At 38.3% G+C, this 22,175-nt stretch overlaps 1 protein-coding gene and 1 pseudogene across 1 annotated transcript in view; one reads left to right on the top strand and one right to left on the bottom strand.

The window, feature by feature from the left end:
- Positions 1 to 1,237: 1,237 nt before the first annotated feature.
- KLHDC1 (kelch domain containing 1) overlaps positions 1,238 to 22,175 on the bottom strand; it is a gene marked incomplete at its 5' end in the record, with an annotated part of 42,664 nt that continues 21,726 nt past the window's right edge. Inside the window, 5 exon segments of the mRNA XM_014592433.2 lie at positions 1,238 to 2,592; positions 2,594 to 2,746; positions 11,922 to 11,974; positions 15,492 to 15,576; positions 21,136 to 21,208. Coding sequence (XP_014447919.1) covers positions 2,562 to 2,592; positions 2,594 to 2,746; positions 11,922 to 11,974; positions 15,492 to 15,576; positions 21,136 to 21,208 — 395 coding nt within the window.
- On the top strand, positions 12,827 to 12,958 carry LOC114010047 (uncharacterized; annotated as a pseudogene).

The raw sequence follows: 22,175 nt of genomic DNA, 5'->3' as shown, positions 1-22,175 counted from the left end.
TGGACACCAAATCCACCGTGTTTCTCAAATTGCCAGGTCTGGGACTTGAATGGCCAGTCATGCGAGATCCACCTCCCTAACCACTGTGCCACTGGCTGGCCCTAAATATATTTTTTTCTTAAAAATGTATAATTTTATTTACTATTATTATATATTTTCTTAATTCACCAGAGGGGGAGGGGAGTGAGAAAACAAGTTGCCAAGTCCAGATCTCAAATCATGGTTGGCCATGTGGGAGTCCAGAACCCCCACCATGCCACCTGCAGGCCTCCTAAATATATTTCTTAATCCAAATATGCTAAACAACATAACACCACTATTTATGGTCACACCATAGGCATGTATGTGGGAGTCCAGCTCCTTAACCATCATGCCACTTGCTGGCTCCTAGGTTGTATTATTATTATTTTTTATAATTATTTATTTATAATAATTATTTTTCAATTTTGACCAGAGAGAGAGAGAGACAGAGAGAGCAAGCTGCCAGGTCTGAGACTCAAACTGTGGTCAGCCATGTGAGAGTCCAGCACCTTTAACCACAATGTCACCTGCCAGCCATGGATGCATTCTCTTAAAGCCCAAATGGGACTGTGTATTCTGAAGTAACCAATTCCACTTTTAATGTTCTAGGTGAATCATTTAAAAATAGAGATCCTCTTTTAAGAGGCTGGAGTAGACATTCCCATAATCCATAAACCATCTTAAAAGATGTTCATTCCACTCAAATAGTCTGCTGTCACTATCTATTTAGTTTTTGGTGTATTTTTGCCTTAAATATAAAATGATGATACCAAAGTCCATACTAATAAGATAATTATTTCTGGGCCAGTAGATGGCACAGAGGTTAAGGTGGCTGGATCCCACATGGCCGACTGTGTGATCTGAGACCCGGACCCAGCAGCCTAGAAAACATGTTGGGCATGTGTGCATGCATGCCCAAAATCCCAGGAGGAGAATGGAGAAGAATGGACTGCAGCATGGTCACTCCCTCTGGGGAGGAAGTTCTCACTTTCCCCTCTCTCTCTTTCTCTGTCTCTGTCTCTGTCTGCACACATGCCCTATAGCCACACACAAAAAAGGAAAAAAGGTCATTATTTCTAAGATATATATTACTTGTGGGATTCATTTTCTAAATATGTAATTAAGTCTAAAACTAATTAAGAAATGAAAACTTACACTGAAATATTTTTTGCACAATCAACTCTAATGGCTGGTTTACACTGACAAAATTATGAAAACAGTAATTCTATATACTTTGTACAATAAATAAAATGTAAACACAAAATATTTCAATACATAAATAGAAGCTTTACACATCCAAAATATAGTACATATATATAAAATATATCTCTAAACTTTAATGAAATACTATGACTATAATTTTGGTTATAAACTATATACATATTTTGATATAGAAATATATTTTTTCTAACATTTCACACTTCAGAGATAACTTGCATGGTGAGCTTGTGGAGAGTAATTTTATATACTGAACTTTTTAGTAGCTAATTGTAATTTATAATTCAAGGGAAGGACATGACTGTGATACTAGGAAGAAAAATTTCTTCATATGGCAAAAGTGCCATTTTGAGGAATATAGTATATATAGTGTTCCATTTTTGTAAAAATGATAATACTGAAGATAAAAGGGAAGGTACTAGATTTTCAACTTTTTGGTATCTTGAGCATCAACTCTGTAGAGTGACGAGGATCAAATTTAGGGGTTTCTGTAAGATCGAATTGCTAGATTATCATTCCATTTCATTACTTACAACCAACATTTGAGAATCACTTTTTCAAGACAAAACATATTTTGACAAGTCTCCAAGTGAACAAATATACTGCTTCTCAACATTTCGAAGGCTGTGTGATAAATAAACCCTGACTTGATGTACCTTAAAATATGGTCCTTACAGTATGACAGACACTAGGCAAGCGCATAACACAGAAAGACAGTCGAAAACATTTATTCCCCTAATCAGATGAAGAAAAGTTACAATGATGCCTAAGAATAAATACTTCACTATGTAAGTGCTAAAAGGGCAGGAGTTCAGAATTTAACACCTTACTGGGATTTGTGTATTTTATCATTTTTGGCCAGTTGCATTCATTATTTAAGGAGATGTTATTAATAACAAAGTTAGTTAAGGAGAAGCTTTAGCCATTTTAAAGTGACAAGGAAATTTAGTTTCTCTTAAAGTTTATACTTAATGTTAATCTATATATCACTGTTTGGGGATTTCTGGAGACATTAGGGTAATTTCTTATTTTCAAATTAATATAATCTTTCCAGTAAAGGGCACATATTGAGTTAAAAATCTGTTATAATTGCACCTACTTTCAGAAAGAGTACTCGTTCCTTATAAGGGGACTGATTTACAAATACAATTTTCATTAACATCTTATTTCCATATATCTCATGCCATTTAGTCACTTTAATAGAACACTTTCATTTAAATCATTTTATCCCCTTTAAATCGAGCCTGCAGTTTGGAAAAGGGAGTTTAAATATAGTCTCATTTAAATATTCAAACATATTAAATATATAGAGTATAATCAATTTAATAGCTATTGATCCACTGATAGTTATTTTGTTTCTTCTTTCTGGACTCTTTGTTCTTCTCGGTGATTAGCTGCAGTCCAAAATGTTATTTTTTTGAGCACTTGTTGTAGAAGTTTAGGAGGTAATAAAGATATCTGACTTTTTAAAATCATAGCATTTTTACCAATGCAGTCCAAGCATAACCTGTAAATAAAGCATAAAGAATTTAAATTAGTTTTTGAACCCACATAAAACAGTTAAGTATTCTCAAAAATAAAAATAAATATTATTATGAAATTTTACATGACAATGTACCTTTCTTGGTATTGTTTAGAACACGGTCAAATTTTTTTCCAGAGTACAATAATAATTGCATATTTTTACAGTATAGACTGACAAAATTCCAATAGAAACAGAAAATACAACTTAGCATGCATAACATTCTTTAAGTAATAAAGGATTCACACTTAATTTTAAAGCAGATTAGTCTACGACAGACCCTTTTTCACATATCCTTCCAGTTAGCTCATAACCATGTACCTTTCTCTGAGAACTGTCTTTCCCTTCCATCACTTAGAGATAAAGCATCTAACACCCATTTTTATACCACGTGATGCCCCATTTCCTGTTAAAAACTACTGTGCTGGGGTTCCATATTTGACAAGTAGACCCAAAGACACCAGGTGAGAAGACAAGAATTATCTTGTGATTCCACTAGAGGGCACTATCCCCTCAGATACAATTTTCTTAGTCTCATGCTACTGTGGAGGAGTATACTTTTTAAATTAAAATTTTAAATTATTAGTAGTAGTATTAAATTTGAGCAGAGAGATAGAGAGAGAGAGGGAGAGTGAGAAAGCAAGCCACCAGGTCCAGGACTTGAACCACGGTCAGCCATATCGGAGTCCAGTGCCTTAACCATGCAACCTGCTAGCCCAGAGGTTTTATACTTTTAAAACACAAACTTAAGAATTATTGATAAACATCTACTTCAACTGATAAACTTTAATTCCAAAAGATAAATACATCTTTCAAAAGAGGTTTTAAAATAGACTCATTTTGGATGGGACCAGAAGTTAGCGTAATGGTTATGTCGCTGAACTCCCATGTAGTCGACTGTGGTTTGAATCTTGGACCCGGTGGGTTAAACTCAAGCCAGGCACATGTGTGTGCGTGCCCGAGATCCCGAGAGGAGAATGGAGGAGAAGGGATTGGGGGCTGCAGATTGGCTAGTTGTTAGGTCACTGAAATCCCACACCCAATTGCAGTTTGATTCCCAGATCTGGTGCCCTGAAAATCACACTGGACAAGTCTGCATGTGTGACCAAGAGCCCAGGAGAGAAACGGAGAAGGGACTGTGGCAGGGCCATCCCCCTGGGAGATAGCAAGCACAGCACCCTATGGCAAAAACAAAAACAAACAAACAGAAACAACTCATAAAAAGGAGACTCATTTGGGGGCCAGCAGGTGATGTGAGGTGGTTAAGGCACTGGACTCCCACATGGCCAGCCACAGTTCGAGTCTCGGACTTAGTGGCTTGCTTCCTCACATAGTCTCTCTCTCTTTTTCTCTCTGGCCAATTCGAAAAATAATAATAATAAATAAGATGAAATAATTCTTTTAAAAAACGGACTCATGGGAACCAGCAGTTAGCGTTATGGCTATGTCGCTGGACTCCCACATAGTCGACTGTGGTTCGCGTCCTGGACCCAGTGGCTTAAAACTCACGCCGGGCGCGTCTGCGTGCATGCCCAAGATCCCAAGAGGAGAATGGAGGAGAAGGGATTATGGCGTGACCATCCCCCCTGAGGGGTGATTTCTAGCTTTCTGTCTCTCTGTCTCTCTCTGTCTGTCTGGTGAGCGCACGCACCCTATTGTGAAAATCTCTCAAAAAAAAAAACCGGACTCATTTGATTCTGCTGTGGTTAACTTTAGTTGTCATTTTTATAAGCATTTACACTCTGGGGATTTATGTTCTTCTATATTTTCATGAAGCCTTTTTTCTTTGTGAGAAATATAAATAAGAAGCATTAAAATATTCAACATAGAGGGGCCAGCAGTCAGCCTAATGGCTATGTCGCTTGGACTCCTATGTAATCAACCGCGGTTCATGTCCTGGAACTGGTAAACTCACGCTGGGCACGTGTGCGTGCATGCCCAAGATCCCAAGAGAAGAATGGAGGAGAAGGGATTGCGGCGTGGCCATCCCCTACCCCCCCGGGGGGTGATTTCTCACTTTCTCTCTCTCTGTCTTCTCTCTTGTCTTTCTGGTGAGTGCACGCACCCTGTAGCCAAAACCTCTCCCCCCCCATCAAAAAAAAAAAATTCAATATAGAGGAGGCACCAGGAGGTGTCATAGTTGGGGCGCTGGATTCCCACATGGCCAACCGCAGTTCAAGTCCCAGACTTGGCAGGTCTTGCTTTCTCTCCCTCTCTGTCTCTCTCTGTTCAAACTGAAGAAGAGTAAAATTAAATGAATAATTCTTTTAAACATTCAATGTAGATGTACTAGAAGTATAAGAAAATTATAGGAATTTTATTTCCTGGTACAAATTTAAGTCTGTTACGAGGATGACAAAACAATTCTTGTGCCGTCTTCATGATGACAGAAAGAAAAATCAGATAAGGAGATGGCTTCAGCCTTTACCAGTCACTTGCTAGTAACAACTTATACTTGATCAGTGTGTACTGTATACTAACTACTATCTTAGGAGGAGAAAATCCAGTACCAGTTTATACTTTTTAAAAAATTTTTAAATGTTTTTTTTTCACATTTTATTGATTCACTAAAGATCTTAATTAATCTAAATACATTCAATAGCAAGCACAGTTGATTTATACATATCCATGAACACAAGTCTGACTTTAGGCATAAACCTCAGTGAATAGAATGAATATACTATAAAGTATACCTAGTTGGGGTTATATAGCTTACTACAGTCATTAAATAGCTATTTTTTTTAACTTTTTTTTCTGAAATATTTCTTTAATTAATTAATTTATATTCATTCCCTGAGCATTGTCACAGCATACAAAATGTGATTTCTCATCCAGAATATGGTACATAGTGGCTTAATCATAAATTTTATCATCAATAATTTTCCATTTCTAGTTTCATGTGTGTGTATGTATGTATGTATGTGTATATATATGTATATATATTTAATTTTTTTAATACATTCATTCTTTTACTTTAATTTGACTGAAAAGAGAGACACAGAGAAAGAGAGGGAAGGTGAGAAAGCAAGCTGCCAGGTCCAAGACTTGAACTGTAGTCGGCCATGTGGGAGTCTAGCACCTTAATCACCACACTACCCATTGTCCTCAAGCTCTTACTAACCTCACATACTGGATTTCCACATTTTATAGAGAATACATGTTATTTTCTCATTTTTTATTCATTCATTCATTTTATTTTTTGGTTTGATCAGAGAGAGACAGAGGGTGAGAGTGAGAGAGAGAGGAAGTGAGAAAGCAAGTCACCAGATTCAGGACTCGAACCCTGGTTGGCCATGCGGGATTGTCCAGCGCCTTAACCACCTCACCACCCACTGGTCCCATCCTATACATATATTTTTAACCCCTATCTCTCACCCTCTGCCATGTCCCACCCTCCTACCACACTATCTCAGGTGTTTACAGTTGTTCTCCATTCCTTTTTTTCCCCACATTGTATTGATTCACAAAATTTCTTAAATAATCTACTTTCAATAGCAAGTTCAGCTGGTATACACATATCTGTGAATATATGTCTGACTGTAGGTGTGAAACTCTGAGTAGAGTGAATATACTTTAAGGTAGCACCAGGCTGATGCTAGATAGCTTGCTAGGGTCATTAAATAGGTATTTTTTAATATATTTTTTAATTTCAAGAAAAGCAGTTTTAGCTTTAATAAATCAAAGAAATGCTAAGGAACTTTGCTTAAAACTTAAAGACAGGGAACAGGTTAGGATTCTGTTCAAATAGTAGGTACATGAACCTATCCGCAGCTTAAGACAGGACAAAAATCCTTAAAATTAGAAAACAAAGCCTAGAAGAAAATCAGCAATGTTTTAGTCAAGTCATAAAATACAATTTCACCAGTTCAGTCTCGTGTACTTAATCTATCTTCTATTGTGGTTTGACCTTCCTGATTAAATTCTAGGATATAATATTCAACTCCAGACTTGTCCCTATGATTCAGTTGGGCCTTTTCTTAGTTTTTGAACTCTTATTTCTGTGTGTCTGTATTTAATTGTCCTGGTATAGCACTCCCTTCAGAACTTCTTGGAGATCTGGTGTGGTGTTGGTAAATTCTTTCGGGTTTTGTTTATCTGAGAATGAAGGATAATCTTGCCGAGTACAGTATTCTTGGTTGAAATTACTTTTATTGAATGAATATATTTTCCTATTCTTTCCTTGCTCACATTGTTTCCAATGAGAGGGCCACTGTTATCCTGATGGGATATCCTTTGCAGGTAACTTACCATTTATCTCTTGCCAATCTTAGTATCTTGTCTTTGTCTGTGGTTTTGGTCAATCTGGCTATAATGCGTCTTGGAGAAAATCTTCTTGAGTTGATTCTATTTGGGGTCCTTTGTATTTCTTGAGACTAGATCTTTGAATGCCTCTCTAGGTTTGGAAAGTTTTCTTCCAGGATTTCATGGAATAGATTATCAATGCCCTTATGAGTCTCTTCACCTTCTGGGATACCAATTATCTGGATGTTTGGATGTTTGATGGTATCTAGTATTTCTCGTATATTATTCTCATTTTTGGGGGGCCATTTTCTCAGTCTTTGTGGTGGATTTTTCTAGGCCAGCAATTCTATCTTCTACAACTGAGATTCTATTTTCTGTATGATCTAGTCTGTTTTTAATACTTTCAGGGGAGATTTTGACTTCCTGTATTATAACCTTCATCTCTAACAGTTCCATTTGATTATTTTTTTATAGTATGTATTTCCTCTTTTAGATCTTTCAAGAATTTCACCTCCTGGAACTTGTCGGCTCCTTTCTCCTACCTCTTCTGCAATTCATTTTCTCTCTTCTCTTCCATCTCTGTTAGCTTTGTCATTATGAATATTCTAAATTCTTTATCAGACATTTTCATGAGTTTCATTGTACTGTCTGAGGATGATGAAGAGTTATTGTTTTCCATTGGAGAAGAGGTATTTTCTTGCTTTCCCATAATTTTTTGTGACCCTGAAGTGATTTCTAGTCATCTGATGGATGGTGCATTTCTTCCTAATTCTTGAAGTTCAATATGAGCATTCAGAGGTGTGCAGAAGGAAGTGATCTGCAATACCTCTTCTGTCCCCTTTTCTTTTTGTCTTTTTTTTTTTTTTAGAGTTTTTTGCTATAGGAGGCATGCACTCACCAGAAAGACAGAGAGACAGAGAGACAGAAAGCGAGAAATCACCCCCCCCCCCAGGGGGATGGCCATGCTGCAATCCCTTCTTCTCCATTCTCCTCTCAGGATCCTGGGCATGCACTCACACATGCCTGGTGTGAGTTTAAGCCACTGGGTCGGGTACCCGAACCACAGTCAATCACACGGGAGTTCAGCAACATAGCCATTACGCTAACTACTGGTCCCTCTGTCCCATTTTCACTCTTTGTGTATCAGATTCAGTGGGAATAGAGGACTATTCTGACCCTAACCATACTCAGATGTTTGGATCCTGTTCACTTGAACCTTAGTGCATAGAGGCCACTAGAAATGATTTGTGAGGGTGAAGTCTCCGCAGAAAATCTTCATTTTTGTTCAAGAAAAGCAATATTTCACAGCTGAAGTTTAGTATCTATCTCAGGATCACCATTTTATACTTTTAAGAAGATTATAGTTTAGTGGGGGAAAAATCAACAAAATGTTATGAATGCTATGACTGGAATAGAATGAAATTTCCATGACAGGTACAGGTTCTGTGGGAATCAGGTAGGAAGAATAAACCAAACAGAGCTGGTCCCATAGAGTAGTGGTTAAGTGCTGTGCAGAGGAAGCTGGATGCCACATGGCCAACCAGGGTTTGAGTCCTGGCCTTTGCAGCTTGAAAAACACACTGAGTGAAGGTTGTGTGAGAGCCCAGGATTCCTGACAGTATGGGGCTTGGTGACAATGGTCCTTTCTCTCTCTTGTGCACACACACACACACACACACACACACACACGGTTCACAAGCAAACAAACAAAAAATAGGGGCGGGCCCTGTAGTGCAGTGCTTAGGAGCTATTATGCAGAGGAAAGCTGGATCTCACGCAGCTAACCCTGGCCCTGCTGGCTTTATGCCAGGGACGCATATTGCTCAGCATCCTGATAGGACGGAAGCTGGGAGACAAAGGACTGTGGCATGACCAAGTCTCACTGTTGGGCATGTGCTCACTTTTTCTCTCTCCATGTCTCAAGTATATACATCCTCTGGCATAAAAAATAAAAAGAATAACCAAGACACCCTTAGCACATGTGGAGGGGGCATTTTCCAGGTGGGAGGTCCAAGCTGAAACCTGGAAAGCCTCAACAGATTAAATAAGCAAAGGTATTCCAGATACAGGACTGCAATTACACAGACCTAGAGATAAAAGTGAGAGTTATTACAGAAACTGCAATTCTGTGGTTTCACTATGGCCAGAGGGCAGAGCGTGCTAGTGGGGCATGGCAAAAATGAGGCAGAGAGATAAGCAGAGGCCTTAGACACTATGTCCAGGAAGCTGCAGGTTGTCAGGGGCAGCAGGAGCTCCTGGAGAGCCATCCCAAGACAGCTTGTACATGTGCTCTGATTCTCCACTATCTCCTCTCAGAACTGCTCCTAGGAGACATGCACATTCTCTGATGACACACACAATATTTCATGCCCAGCTTTTACAGCAGCTCAAAACTACAGATATCCTAATATCTATCAATAGATTTGGGGCAAGAGGCAGTGGAGCAGCAAACCGTGACACTCTATGAGGCTGGCCTGCATGAGAAGCTTCTGAGTTCGTACCTGGAGACCTCCCCAAACACGTTGGGAACATGCATGCTAATGACATGGTGACCAGGGCAGGTGAGAGACTGCAATGTCAAGATCCTGCCAGGAGTCCTTGGGTGCTGTCTCTCTGTCTCTCTTGCTCATAGGATAAATAAATAAATTAATTTTAAAAATAATAAATAAATATTATCAATACACCAATACATAAATTGTACTACCATGAGACAGAACACTGCACAGCCACTACTAACAGAACTATGGATCTATTACATTGAATAGTCATAAACGTACATCCAAGATACCCACAATCTGTTTTAAGAGCAGATTATAAAAACATGCATGATTTGATCCTTTGTACACACAAACACACATGTATGTGTACTGCTCTCGCAAAGGTCCCCAGTGATCACCTGAAGTGGTTAAATGCTCTCTAATCATTTAACAACATCACTAAAGTGATTTTAAATTATTTTAAAAGTTTAGAAGAATAACACACTCTTAACAAGGATCATTGTGGCTGATAGTTCTTAAGTATTTTTTGTTTTGCTTCATTTTTTTTTTTTTACCATATATTTTCTTTTAAAGAAATATTTATTTTTTTACCAGAGAGATAAAGGGAAAGTGAGAAAGCAAGCCAACAGCTCTGGGACTTGAACCACAGTCCACAATGTAGGAGTCCAGGACCATAACCACCATGCCACCTGCTGGCCTCCATGTACTTTTCATATTTTGTACAGTTTCTTGGTAAATACACCTTATTTTTAAAATCAGAATAAATAATAGAAATACACTGTTGATGGAACTGTAAATTACTACAGCCATCATAGAAAACAATATGGAGTTTCCTCAAAAAATGAAAAACAGAACTGCGATGTGATTTAGCAATACCACTACTAGATATATATCCCAAGGAAGGAAACCCACATATTGTAAAGATTATCTGTATGCTTCAATGTTTACTGCAGCAATATTCACAGCAGCCAAAATATGGGATCAAACTAAGTGTCCATCAGCAGACAATGATGGATGCTATGGTTTGGATAATAGTTTGTCTCCCAAAGATTCATATTTATTTATTATTTCAAATAATAAATTTATTTGAAATAATAAATAAATTATAATATTATTTATAAATAAATGAATGAATGAATGAATGAATAAATAAATAAATATAAATAAAAATAAAATTTGACCAAAGAGGGGCAGAGTGGGAGCAAGAGCAGGAGAGAGAGAAAGGGAAAGTGAGAAAGCAAGCCACCAGGTCTGGGACTCGAACCGCAGTTGGCCATGTGGAAGTCCAGCACCTTTAACCACCATGTCACCTGCCGGCCTCAGTGGTTCACGTTTTAAAATTTGGTCTTATAGGCAGTGATTGGATGTTCCCCAGAAATTCATGTATTGGGACTTGACCTTATATAGCAGTGTTAGATGAAACTTAATTCCTTCATGGTGCCCTAGGGTGGACACGCAATGTGTTTTTCATGTTGCTGGGAGGGTGATTCAAACTGGTCAGCCAGGTGGGATGTAGCTCTCTATTTGCAGCACTTAACCGCTGCATAACAGGGCTAATCCACCCCATATTTCCTTATAAAATCACTCAGTATCAATTATTTCTGTTAGCAATGCACTGAAGAACTAAGACAATGGAATACTATTCAGCCATGAAAAAGAACGAACTCCTATCATTTCAGGTTACATGGGTGAGCTAAAGGACATAACGTTAAATGAAATAAGTCAGGTACAGAAAGCAATATGAGGGGGCGATGTTCTCCCTCATAGGTGGAAACTGAAGAAAATGACTTCACATAAGTATAGACATGAAGAATGACTACTAAGAGGATGGGAATGAAGAGGGGAAGGGGTGAAGAGCAGATGTTGATTAATGAAAACAGAATTAGATTGCTATGAGGTATGATTTCTTGTGTAATAAAATACAGTGGGAGGACTAGCAGATGGCATAATGGTTATGTTGCTGGACTCCCACATAGACGGCTGAGGTTCGAGTCTCAGACCAATGGTTTAAAACTCATGCCAGGCACGTTTATGTGTGTGCCCCAAATCCTGAGAGCAGGATGGAGGAGAAGAGAATGCGGTGTGGCCTCAACTATCAAATACACTTTAATTTCAAAAGAGTTAAAATGTGAAAAATGGAAAGGCTTAGACTCAAGGAAATACAGTATGTTTAATATTACCACGTGCACTAATGTAATTTTACAAACAAAACAAAACTGTAGCTGTACTGTATATTTTAATTTTGAAAGATCACATTAGTGTGGTTCACTGCTATAAATATGATTATATTAGGAAGATGTAAACCTTTTCTTGAACTCGTCATAAACTACCTGAAAAATATAACTCTTCCCAAAAAAGGAGGAAGAAAGAAACTATACAGTCATTGAATATTTATGCATAAAAATACCAGATTTGCTTACCTGAGTAGTGAATAAGGCTGTGTTTGAAAGATCAATAAATCATTACAGTGACCCTAATCAACAACAAAAAAGATCTTATTAGGGTTTTTGGTAAAAATGATAGTACATAAATAATTGAATACTTTTATAAATGTAAATGAAATTATGTAAAGCAGCAAATAAACCATTCTTTCTAGCTATCAGTGGACACACACATGCATGCACACATTTACATATGCACATGCACATACACACCAACATACACATGTGTACATATATATATCTGCCATCCAGAAATCTTACATGCATAGTTATCAATTTTCTCTTTTTTTTTTGGAGAGGTTTTTGCTATAGGGTGCGTGCGCTCACCAGACAGAGACAGAAAGAGACAGAAAGTGAGGAATCACCCCCAAGGGGGGATGGCCACACCACAATCCCTTCTCCTCCATTCTCCTCTCAGGATCTTGGACACGCATGCACATGCGCCTGGCGTGAGTTTAAGCCACCAGGTCTGGAACGCAAACCGCAGTCGACTACATGGGAGTCCAGCGACATAGCCATTATGTTAACTGCTGGTCCCAATTTTCTTTCTTTTTTTTTTTTTAACCTTTCTTGTCTTCTTTTTTATTATTATTTTATTTTATTTATTCATTCATTTTATTTTTTAGTTTGATCAGAGAGAGACAGAGGGTGAGAGAGAGAGAGGGAGGAAATGAGAAAGCAAGCCACCAGATTCAGGACTCGAACCCTGGTCGGCCATGTGGGAGTATCCAGCACCCTAACCACCACGCCACCTGCTGGTCCTGGTCCCAATTTTCAATAACTAAATTTTACCAAACCAATAACCTACATAATTATAAATTTAAAAATCAGAACAATGTTTTCCACTGAGAACAGTGAGTTAAAGATGATAACATAGCAGTAGTAGCTTTGCGCAGTGGCAGTATCGTAGCCAATGAGGTTTATCCGAGGCGCAATTATTGCTAATTGAAAACATAACAGTAGTGGTTTTCAATTTTTTTGTTTTTTTTGAGAACTTTTCTCAATAACTCTTATTTTAAAACCTGCACTTTATTCTCCCTTCTTTTTCCAAGGTGGCCCTACGGATTTCTTGAGAAATCTTAATTTGAAAATCAAGATCTAGGAGATTTTTAGAAAAGCAAGTCTCTTATCTAAAAGTAAATACAGGGGGCTAGGAGGTGGTGTGGTGGTTAAAGGCGCTGGACTGCCACGAGGTAAACTGCAGTTTGAATCCCAGACCTGGTGGCTCAAATCACACCAGGCATGTGTGTGCATGTGCAAAATCCCAAGAGGAGAATGGAAGAGAAGGAACTGGGGTGTGGCTATTCCCCCTGAGGGATGATTTCTCATTTTCTGTCTCTCTAGCAAGTGCATGTGCCCTAAAGCCAAAAAAAAAAAAAAAAAACCTCTCAAATAAAATAAATATGGTAGAATAATCAGCAGAAAATGTCTCTAATCCTTTCAAACAGGCCTTTAGAGTTTCATAATTTATGATCATAATTTAAGCAGAATTCCCATTTTAATGATAAACTTTGTATTCTAGCTCCTAGTGTACCTTTCTAGTGCCGAGAAAGAGAAGACAAACCACAAAATTCGCTTGTTAAGTAAATACAAGGAATATCTAGTGAAGCACTGAATTTTCAGCCCAAGAAAGTTCTAAAACTTTCAATATATGTAACATTTAAGTGGAAGGCCTTACAACTACTAAATAAAACAAACCACCTAAGAAGAAGCCACCTTATTTCAAGATTTGCCACTTTGTAGGAACAACTTCGAAGACAACTGCCTGGAGAGGTGAAGTGGAACTGGTGCCCCCTGGTCAGGCTCCAGCTTGTTGCACCCTGTCTCTGACAGATCAGAGCCCTGCTGTTTTCGGTGTCCTATGCAAACCAAAGCAGTCCATCCTGGACTCCTGTCCCACCAGGTAGCGGATATGAATGGGGCCACCCTGCTCCATATTTCTCAAGGTGCTGGGAATAAAAGAACATTCTTGGAATACTACTCATCTATTTCTTTGACCTTAGTTTTATCAGATTCCAGAACCAAAATGCTTTAAGCCCTGATATAAAATAGCAGGTGTGAAGCACAGCAAAAGATACACAACATAAAAAGAAAATATGCTTCAACTATTTTATCCAAGTGGGGCCCAGCAGATGGCATGGTGATTAAGGCATTGAATTCCCACATGGCTGACCATGGTTCAAGTTCTGGACTGGGTGGTTCAAAAATTACACTGGGCATTGGGACCAGCAGTTAGTGTAATGGCTATGTCGCTGGACTCCCATGTAGTCGACAGCGGTTCGAGTCCCAGACCCGGTGGCTTAAACTCATGCTGGGCGCGTGTGCATGTGTGCCCAAGATCCTGAGAGGAGAATGGAGGAGAAGGGATTGCGGCGTGACCATGCCCCCCTGGGGAGGGTGATATCTCGCTTTCTGTCTCTCTGTCTCTCTCTGTCTGTCTGGTGAGCGCATGCACCCTATAGCAAAAACCTCTCAAAAAAAATAAAAATTACACTGGGCGTGTGTGCATGCGTGCACAAAACCCTGAGAAGGGATTGTGGCATGGCTATCCCCCCAGGGGTTGATTTCTCACTTTCTAGCTGTCTCTTTGGTGAGTACATGTGCTCTATGGCAAAAACCCCAAAAAAATCAACGACAAAAAATTTTAAAGCATTATGAAAGAGTTATTTATTTAATTGTATTTATTATCATCATTATTTTTTTAAAATTTGCTACAGGGCACATGAGACAGAAAGAGAAGGAAAGTGAGAAAGTAAGCACCAAGTCCAAGACTCAAACCATAGTCAGCCGTGTAGGAACCCAGTGCTTTAACTACCACGCCACCTATTGGTTCCAAAACCAAAGAATTTTGACAGAGTAGTTTCCTCTTGAGAAGAGAAGCTAGTAGGAAAGATTCAGAAGGAATAAGCAGGCAGTTTTAACAGTTTTGATAATGTTCTGCTTCTTAAGTTACCCAGCAAATTTCATGAGTATTTATTATTACAGTTAGCATATTATGTTTAGCATTACAGATTTTTTTCATGTATCAAGTTATTATGTACCAATAGGTTAATTTGATAAAATTATGAACACTCAGACTATGGTGAGGCTCTAAGAGAAAAGAAAAGAACAAGACATCCATTACCAGCTTTTCTTAGGGGCTGGCAGGTGGCATGGTGGTCAAGGGCACTGGACTCCCACATGGCTGACCTTGGTTCAAGTTCCAAACCTAGCAGCTCACTTTCTTGCTTTCTCTAATTCACTCTCTCGCTGTCCCGCTCTGGTCAAATTTTTTAAAAATAAATAAACAAAGTTAAATAAAATAATTATTTTCTTTAAAAAAGAGTTCTTAATAATTTGGCTAATGAAGTTAATAGACCTGTTTTGCTTTATAATTCCAAAATACCCTGAAATGTTTCATAAAAGCCACTTCTTTTGTAGAGTAATCACATGACAGAGTAACATTTCATGCCTTTCCATATTTTGTAGTGTTAAATTATCAACATTCTTTTTTGGTAGTCATTTAGTTTGAATACTCAGAAGAAATCATTAGATGTAGGATTTTCTTACTGTGTCCAAGGAAAGTAAATCATCTTTGCTCCCACCAAATACCATTATTTCATTTTCTTTTCCCAAACAGGCTGTGTGCCATAACCTATGATTGAAGATTAAAAACAGAGTGAAATATTATCAAGGAAGAAACTGTATATTACATATTGATCATTCTAAATCACACACTTTAAAATTGAATCAATTTCAAAGGAGGCATGATTGAACTAGAATCTCCATTATATCCTCAAAGGAGTTAGATTTTAAAGATTTTTCTAGAGTTCACCAAGTCACATCGTTTCAATGAAGGAGATTAGTCCTAATAATTCTCTATTATACCCTCTAACTTTTTCTAACCCCTTCATCTCATATATATTATCCTTGAAATAAAAGAAATTAAAAAGGAACTGACTACTTTACTGCTGAAACAGGTGCCTTGCCCAGTTTTCTTATGTCCCGTTACTGCTCTCATCATTTCTGCTTCCCTGTCCAGCTCTCTGTTCCCACCATCAGATCCTCACAGATCCAAGCTGCGCTTCCTTCATGTTCCCATCAACACACTCTCATCACTCCAGGTGCAGAACACCACCACAGGCTCCCAGTAGGCTTCTGTCTCTAATCTCCCCTAACTACATACAGATAATAAACGATATTTTTCAAATATTATTTTTAACCGTGGAAATTTCCTGACAAAAAAGCATCTATACGGCCAATAGCCATTTCCGTAGTCCATTATTTACAATCAAATGCTTTCTTTCCCCCACAAATCTTGCCTTTCCCCTAAGAAGTCTGCTACTTCAACCAATTTCATTTACTTGCTTCCCCTAAGAGAAAAGCTCCTATCTACCTGTAGGCTCTTGTTCACCTTGTTTCTTATGCTTAGAATAAGCCACTCTCTCAGGGCCTTAGAAACAGGCTTAAGCCCCTCAGGGAGCACTCCAGATACCCTACCAGGGTAGGTTCTGTTACCATTGTTCACTAGCAACCTTTAAGATTTACATGCTCATTTTACACTCTCCTAGGTAACAATTGAAGATAAACTGCCCTGGACACTACTTTGTTTTCTGTGTGTGTTTTCTAGCTACCTAAGGAAATTATGAGGTCCGAAATTGCCAGTGTGTGGCAGACCCGGCTTCCTGAGTAGCTTAAGCCGATGTGTGTAGCTCCATTCAACTCCATGCTCACTTTCACACCAGCAGCTTGAAATCAGCTATGGGAACTGTATTTACACCTTGAACATCAGCAAATGCTACACATTGGAGCTTTTGGCCTGCTGGAGAGCGGTGTTAACCGTTTACCAGCACATCATTAGAATTTAGGTAATTTAATTTTATGCTTCACCTTAAATTGTGTTAATATGGTGTTCTGTAACCAGTAGAAAAATTTTGGTTAACAAAAGCAATCACAAATTGCTGATATAATTTATTCAGTGATTTAATACACACATCCTTTCATAAGGGGTAGAAAATCTAATGTTATTATAGAAGTAGTCTGATATCACTTATCCATCTCCAAGTTCATATTATTTAATGAGAATGAGTATGGTTTTATAAAGTTCAATATTTTGGGAGCTCTGTCAGAAAAATGTACATGTGAATTTTTCAATATTAGATGATAAATGGAGGATTTTATAAAGTCATTGCTTTGACTCTGAGAGTCCTTTGATTACTTTTCTTAATAGACCAAATTGCTAAATCAACATATGCCCCTAACAATTACACATTATCATTTGTTACCACATAATCTATTTTTAGTACATTAATCCCTTTTACTTCATTTCCAAGTACAAACAGGGGGATTATGCACAATCTGTTAAACCAAACACTTTCCTCAGACAATCATGCACACAGTCAATGACACGTGCACTTGCAGCCCGGGGTAGAGCTAAGTCCAACAGATGTTACTCGGGAGATACTCTGCCCGATTCTCCGACTCATGTGTTACAACGTACAGTCATATACACTGCCGGCAAGAACCCAAGTTGTGTTGTGGGGATGGGGACTGGAAGAGGGAGAGAGATTACAATGAATGCTCTCCTTTATGGGAAGAAATAATTTCTGGGAGAGAAGGCCATGCATACTCATAGGATCCACCAGTACTTCAGGCTCTATAAGCAATTCTTTATACAACGTTCTTTACACACAACTAAAAAAGGGTCCTTGCCGACAGTCACTTCTGCAGCTTATCAGATATGACTCTGTAGGTGGCTTTTCAACCAAGCACAGTTTTTTTTTTTTTTTTTTAAATTAATTTTTTTTTTTTTTTGGAGAGATTTTCACTGTAGGGCGCGTGCGCTCACCAGACAGACAGAGAGAGACATAGAGACAGAAAGCGAGAAATCACCCCCCAGGGGGGATGGTCACGCCGCAATCCCTTCTCCTCCATTCTCCTCTCGGGATCTTGGGCACGCACGCACACGCGCCCGGCGTGAGTTTTAAGCCACCGGGTCTGGGACACGAACCGCGGTCGACTACGTGGGAGTCCAGCGACATAGCCATTACGCTAACTGCTGGTTCCCAACCAAGCACAGTTTTTAAATGAAGATGAGTCCTGGAAAAGAGACCGCTACAGTGTAGAACAGTGGTCCTCAGCCAGGGGGGATGTATTCCCCAAGGGGACGCCTGACAATATCTGCTGGTATTTTGGGTTGTCATAATTTAGGGAAAATGAAGGTAGTGCCACTGCTATCACAGAGGTAAAGGCCAGGAGAGCTGCTAAAGATCCTGGAGTGCACAGGACACCCCTAATGTCAGTAGTGCTGAGGTTGAAAACCTGCTATAGAGTACTAAGGAGAATTGGGCAGCTTACATTTCAAACAACAACTTGGGAAAGTTTACACAAAATGCATTCAGATGTTTACTACATTGTCAATTGCATTTAAAAAAATGAGTATATACATATATAGAAACACACATATATGTTCTCCTTACACTCAACTGTATCCCACCTGTCCTCCTCACCTCAGACCTGAAGATAGATCTGTCTGTCTTATCTGCCTTAGGGAAACTGGCCTGGACTTCATCATCGAAGAACACTGGCAAGCCTTTCCTGCCTCGATCTGGTGGCATCTAGCTTGCAACCTGATGTTTTTTCTACAGACTGACAGTTTCTGTCCTCTCACAGCTGTTCTAAACTTATCACCTAAACATTCTAATAAAGCATATTATTTACATCAGCTGAATGAAAAGAAATCTCTTTACATAGCTCTAGTTCTAACTAGTATATTATCAATAATAGTCATATTACTGCACACATTAAGGGTTCAAATATAAAATAGTAATCATTTAAAAGTTAAATATATTTTCATACTACTTTGGTCAATAATTAATGCATTTATACAATCAAACAACTGGAAGAAACTAAGAGGTTATCTAACCCAACTCTACCGTTTCACAGGTAAATTAACTGGTGCTCAGATTCTTTAAGTGACTTCAAAGCCAAAAAAATTAAGCAGTAGCTGAGCAGCAACTAGAACTCTGGGCTCTCATATTCTAATAGCTATAAAACTCTTTTAAATGAACAACAACAACAAAATATATATATATTTAAAGAGCCAGAGTGTTAACACATTCCAATGAATTTTTATACATGAAGATGTAAGCATCATCACATTTAATAAACATTAAATATATTATGAATATTAATATAGATATGCACACCAAAAGTATATAAATATTTGAGGTCTTTATCTCAAGTAAGTTACTTGTCACTTGTTAAATAACAAAAACACATCATTAAATTGATTTCGCACTAGTATAATCATTATTTTTAAAAAAATTCTGAAATATATGGCATAAAAAATCTATTACTGACAATAATTATTATAATGTGCTAAATCTAAATTTATTATACTTTTAATCAAATTAGAAAAAGGTAAGAATTAAATTAACAATAGGATTTACTTTACAGTCTAATATTAATATATTGTTTCTACATTTTAAAAAATTCTACAATATACCACAAACAACTAAGACATTTTCTGTTTTTTAAAAGAAATTTCAGAGCCAGCTGGTGGCATGGTGGTTGAGGTGGCTGGATCCCTCATGGCAGCCTTGTGGTCCGAGTCCCAGACCTGGCTGTGCAAGGTGTACGTGTGTAAGTGTGTGTCCAAAATCCTGAGATGAGAATGGAAGAGAAGGGACTGTGGCATAACCATCCCCCCAGGGGGGTGATTTCTCACTTTCTAGTTCTCTCTTTCTCGTGTGGCATGGCATCCCCCTTAGGGGGTGTTTTCTTGCTCACTCACTCCCTCACTCTCTCTGTCAGACAAGCACAGACACCCTATAGCAAATTAAAAAAAAAAAATCACATTGCCTAGCCAGTGCTTGGTGATTAAGGCGGCTGGATCCCACATGACTGTATAGTTCAAGTCCCAGACTTGGCAGCTTGAAAAACATGACAGGCATGTGTGAGTGCATGCCCAAAATCCTGAAAGGAGGGAAAGACAGAAGAGAAGGGATTGTGGCATGACCAGTCCTCATGGGGGGCGCTTTCTCTATTTTACTTCCTCTCTTTATCTCTCTCCAGCACAAATACCATCTCGAAAATTTTAAAAATTCACCTTAGTTGTCAGCAGATGGCATGGAGGGTTAGGGCGCTGGACTCAGGTGCTGACCATGGTTCAAGTACCAGACCTGGTGACTTACTTTCTCACTTTCCTTCTCTTTCTCTTTGGTCAAATTAAAAATAATAACAATAATAAATGAAATTAAATAAATTGTTAAATTCACATTAAAGAATACATTAATAATCTTCCATTTTCTCAATCAACATAAAAGCAAAATTTTTCTTTTTTTTTAAGTTTTGTTATTGGGTATGTGTGCTCACCAGAGAGAGCGAGAAGCAGAAAAGTGAGAAATCATCCCCTAAAGGGATGGCCATGCCATAGTCCCTTCTCCTTCAGTCTCCTCTTGGGATTTTGGGCACACATACACATGCTCAGAGTGATTTTTTTTTTTTTTTGAGAGGTTTATGCTATAGGGCGCATGCGCTTGCCAGACAGACAGAGACAGAGAGATAGAAAGCAAGAAATCACCCCCCAGGGGGATAGCCATCCCACGCCGCAATCCCTTCTCCTCCATTCTCCTCTCAGGATCTTGGGCATGCACACACACATGCCCGGCGTAAGTTTTAAGCCACCAGGTCCCACAGCCGACTACATGGGAGCCCAATGACATAGCCATTACACTAACTGCTGGTCTCACTCAGAGTGATTTTCAAGATGCTGAGTCCAGGACTCAAACCTCACAGCCAGCCATGTGGGAGCCAGTGTTGTAATCTCCATGCCACCTGCTGGCCCAAAAGCAAAATTTCATATTTAACTGTATTAAACATCTTCCAAAAACAAATATCTACTATTAAAGCCAAAAGATAACCTTATATGAAATTTTCAATTCTCTTACTCTTGTCATATTTATCAGGCAAGATTATGTATTTACCTAAAAACAATTTTCAAATATGCAAACATGGGTAGAAACTAGATAGATCCTTTTTTTAAATCAGACATAATTAAAATGATAATTAATTTAGGTAACATCAAGCTTATTTGAAAGATAGGCTCTCTGATGATTTATTATTTCAATAGCAAACATTATAAAGTCAGTGCTGTATTTTAATACTTTACAAATTCTTAACTATTTTACTATTTGTCAACTCTTAGACTTACCGAGGTCTGGTTTTAGGTAAATGTGTAAGTTGTTTCCAACAATTTGTTATGACATTATGAATCCAACCATCACCTGTAATAATGACAGTTCAAAAATTAAGAGTAGGTCTTTGGAATAAATTTTTATTCTAATTTTTTGAAAAGAATTATTTTTATTTATTATAATTATTTTAATTTGACCAGAAAGAGACAGAGATTGAGAGGGAAAGTGAGAAAGCAAGCCACCAGGTCCAGAACTTGAACCGCAGCTGGACACGTGGGAGTCTAGCACCTTAACCACCATGCAACTTACCAGCCCCTGGGGTAAAATTTTAATTATTTTCCAAATGTATCTTGTACATTTATATGACTAACTCTTGTGTGTATGCATATTTTACTATGATCATTCTCAAACCTATACAAAAGTAGGCTGAAAAGATAAATGAATCTTGACCTAATCCAGATTCAACATCTATCAAGATTTTACCACATGTGCTTCATTTATCTTTCTTTATTTTTTAAAATTTTGCCAGAGGGCATGTGTACTTGTCAGAGAGACTCAGAGAAAGTGGGGGAAGTGAGAATGCATCCCACGGGGCATAGTTACACTGCAATCACTTCTCCATCTCTGCTTCCCTTCTGGATTTAGGGCATAGGTCCACACATAGGTCCAGTGTGTTTTGGGGATTTTTTTTTGGAGAGAGATTTTTGCTATAGAGCGCATGTGCTCACCAGCAAAACAGAGAGACAGAAAGTGAGAAGTCATCCCTCAGCGGTGATAACCACACTGCAATCCCTTCTCCTCCATTCTCCTCTTGGGATTTTGGGCACGCATGCACATGTGCATGGTATAAGTTTTAAGATGCCGAGTCTGGGACTTGAACCACGCTCAAGTGGTTTGAGTGGGAGTTCAGTGATGTAATCATTACACCACACCATCTGCTGTTCCTGGTCCAGTGCCTTTTTTTTTTTTTTTCACTGTTCACACTTATATTTCAAGTTTGGAAATGCATATTTGCAAGCGGCAGCACAAAAGTATTAATGGAGAATGCATAATCTCT

This window comes from Tupaia chinensis, unplaced genomic scaffold, assembly GCF_000334495.1.
Source record: "Tupaia chinensis unplaced genomic scaffold, TupChi_1.0 Scaffold000688_1, whole genome shotgun sequence".
Classification (NCBI taxonomy): Eukaryota; Metazoa; Chordata; class Mammalia; order Scandentia; family Tupaiidae; genus Tupaia; species Tupaia belangeri.
Note: the sequence above shows the minus strand (reverse complement) of the source record. Positions and strands in the feature narration are given on the sequence as shown.